We start from the raw sequence: 1402 nt of genomic DNA, 5'->3' as shown, positions 1-1402 counted from the left end.
AGTACCGCAACCCGTCCTTGAAGCTGATGGTCAACGTGTGCGGCCACACGCTGTGAGTGAGGCCGCGCGGCCGGGCCGCGGGACGGGGCGGCCGCGCCGGGAGGCCGCTCCGGGGGCGGGTGGAGGCGGCCCCGGCGGGGCCCGGCCCGGCTCGGCTCGGCTCTCCTGGGCCTCGCTTCCCCGCTCTGGCTCTTCCCGCTGCTGCTGTTCTGCGCCGAGAGGGCTGAGCCCCTTCGCGGGGTTTGAGGGCTCTGTGCGGTCGCATCCATGTACACGGGGGTGAAACTTGCCCCGCTCCGGCGTGGTGCTCTGTAAGTCTCTCACGCCCAAGTGGTGTGAGGGTTTGGAGMATAAAATAAAGCAAGCAGAAGAAAAAGTGTTCATCGACAACTTAAATGTTGCTCATTTGTGTTTAATACTCTGCTTGGATAATTAGAAAAGAATCTGAAATGATTTATTATTTGGCACGTTCATTCTCCTGAATGAGGGGTGCTTTGCTTGGAGGTTTGCATGATGCTTTTCTGAAGGTTGGAAAATCCTCTTCTGAGCCTATGCTGATTATGTTTCTTATTTTTTTTAACAGCGGAGCAATGACTTTTTCTTTTATTTTTTTCTGAGGAGGAACATTTGTTAGATATTCTTTCTGCTTGTTCTATCTGATTTAGGTGACAATCAGTTTCAGTTTACTAACTTTCAGATCTACAGTCTTCCATAGTTCCTATGAAATTTTTAAAGGGTCTACACTAAATTCTTTCTACATATGCATGATACAAGTTTATACTGTGACAGCAACTCTTCCTGTCTTTCTTGTCTTTTCATCCATCCAGCAAGATATATACTGAGCTSTTTACATTTTTAACTTTAAAGCTGTATATGAATTATAGTTAAAAGGCACAGSCTGAAAGCATTAAATTATCTCCCTATGCCAGTTTCTTGGCCCCATGTGCTGACATATTGTTACTGTAAGTGAACAGGCCCAAACAACTGGATTGCAATTAATGAGTATTATTATTATTATTTTTAGAAAAGAAGRGTTGGCTTTAATCCAGGTCCCTAATCTTGCTCTCTGTGGCCATGCAAGCCCTTCTGTTGCCTTGAGAGAAGGCATGTGGGAGAGCAGCAGATGATCTACTGGTAGTGATGCTGAAGGAGAGAAAGGCAGCAGGAGTGTCCCTGTAGTGACAGGGTGGAGCGATGCTGGCAGTGTAAAAGTGCAGAGTAAGGTGAAGTTCAAAAGGTAACAGCCAGATTTAGACAAAGGTATATAGCTTTAAAATACTGTTTCTATCTGCTGTTCTAGTGAAGATCAAAGGACTAGTGGTACTGGTGATCTTCTGCTTTCAGGGTTCTCCAGAGCCACTTCCAGCAGAGGACGGCCTCTTTCAGTTTGCTCTCCTACTTT

The 1402-nt window shown here is 46.6% G+C and overlaps 1 protein-coding gene across 1 annotated transcript in view; it reads left to right on the top strand.

Annotated features, from left to right (window-relative positions):
* Positions 1-6: 6 nt before the first annotated feature.
* Positions 7-1402, top strand: part of MNAT1 (MNAT1 component of CDK activating kinase) — a 123108-nt gene continuing 121712 nt past the window's right edge. Inside the window, exon 1 of the mRNA XM_085315054.1 lies at positions 7-52. Within this exon, the coding sequence (XP_085171180.1) occupies positions 27-52 (26 nt within the window). The 5' untranslated portion in view covers positions 7-26. The remainder of the gene's footprint in view (positions 53-1402) is intronic.

The sequence above is a fragment of the Rhea americana genome, unplaced genomic scaffold, assembly GCF_003343005.1.
Source record: "Rhea americana isolate MKP2758 unplaced genomic scaffold, rheAme1 scaffold_42, whole genome shotgun sequence".
Lineage (NCBI taxonomy): Eukaryota > Metazoa > Chordata > Aves > Rheiformes > Rheidae > Rhea > Rhea americana.
Note: the sequence above shows the minus strand (reverse complement) of the source record. Positions and strands in the feature narration are given on the sequence as shown.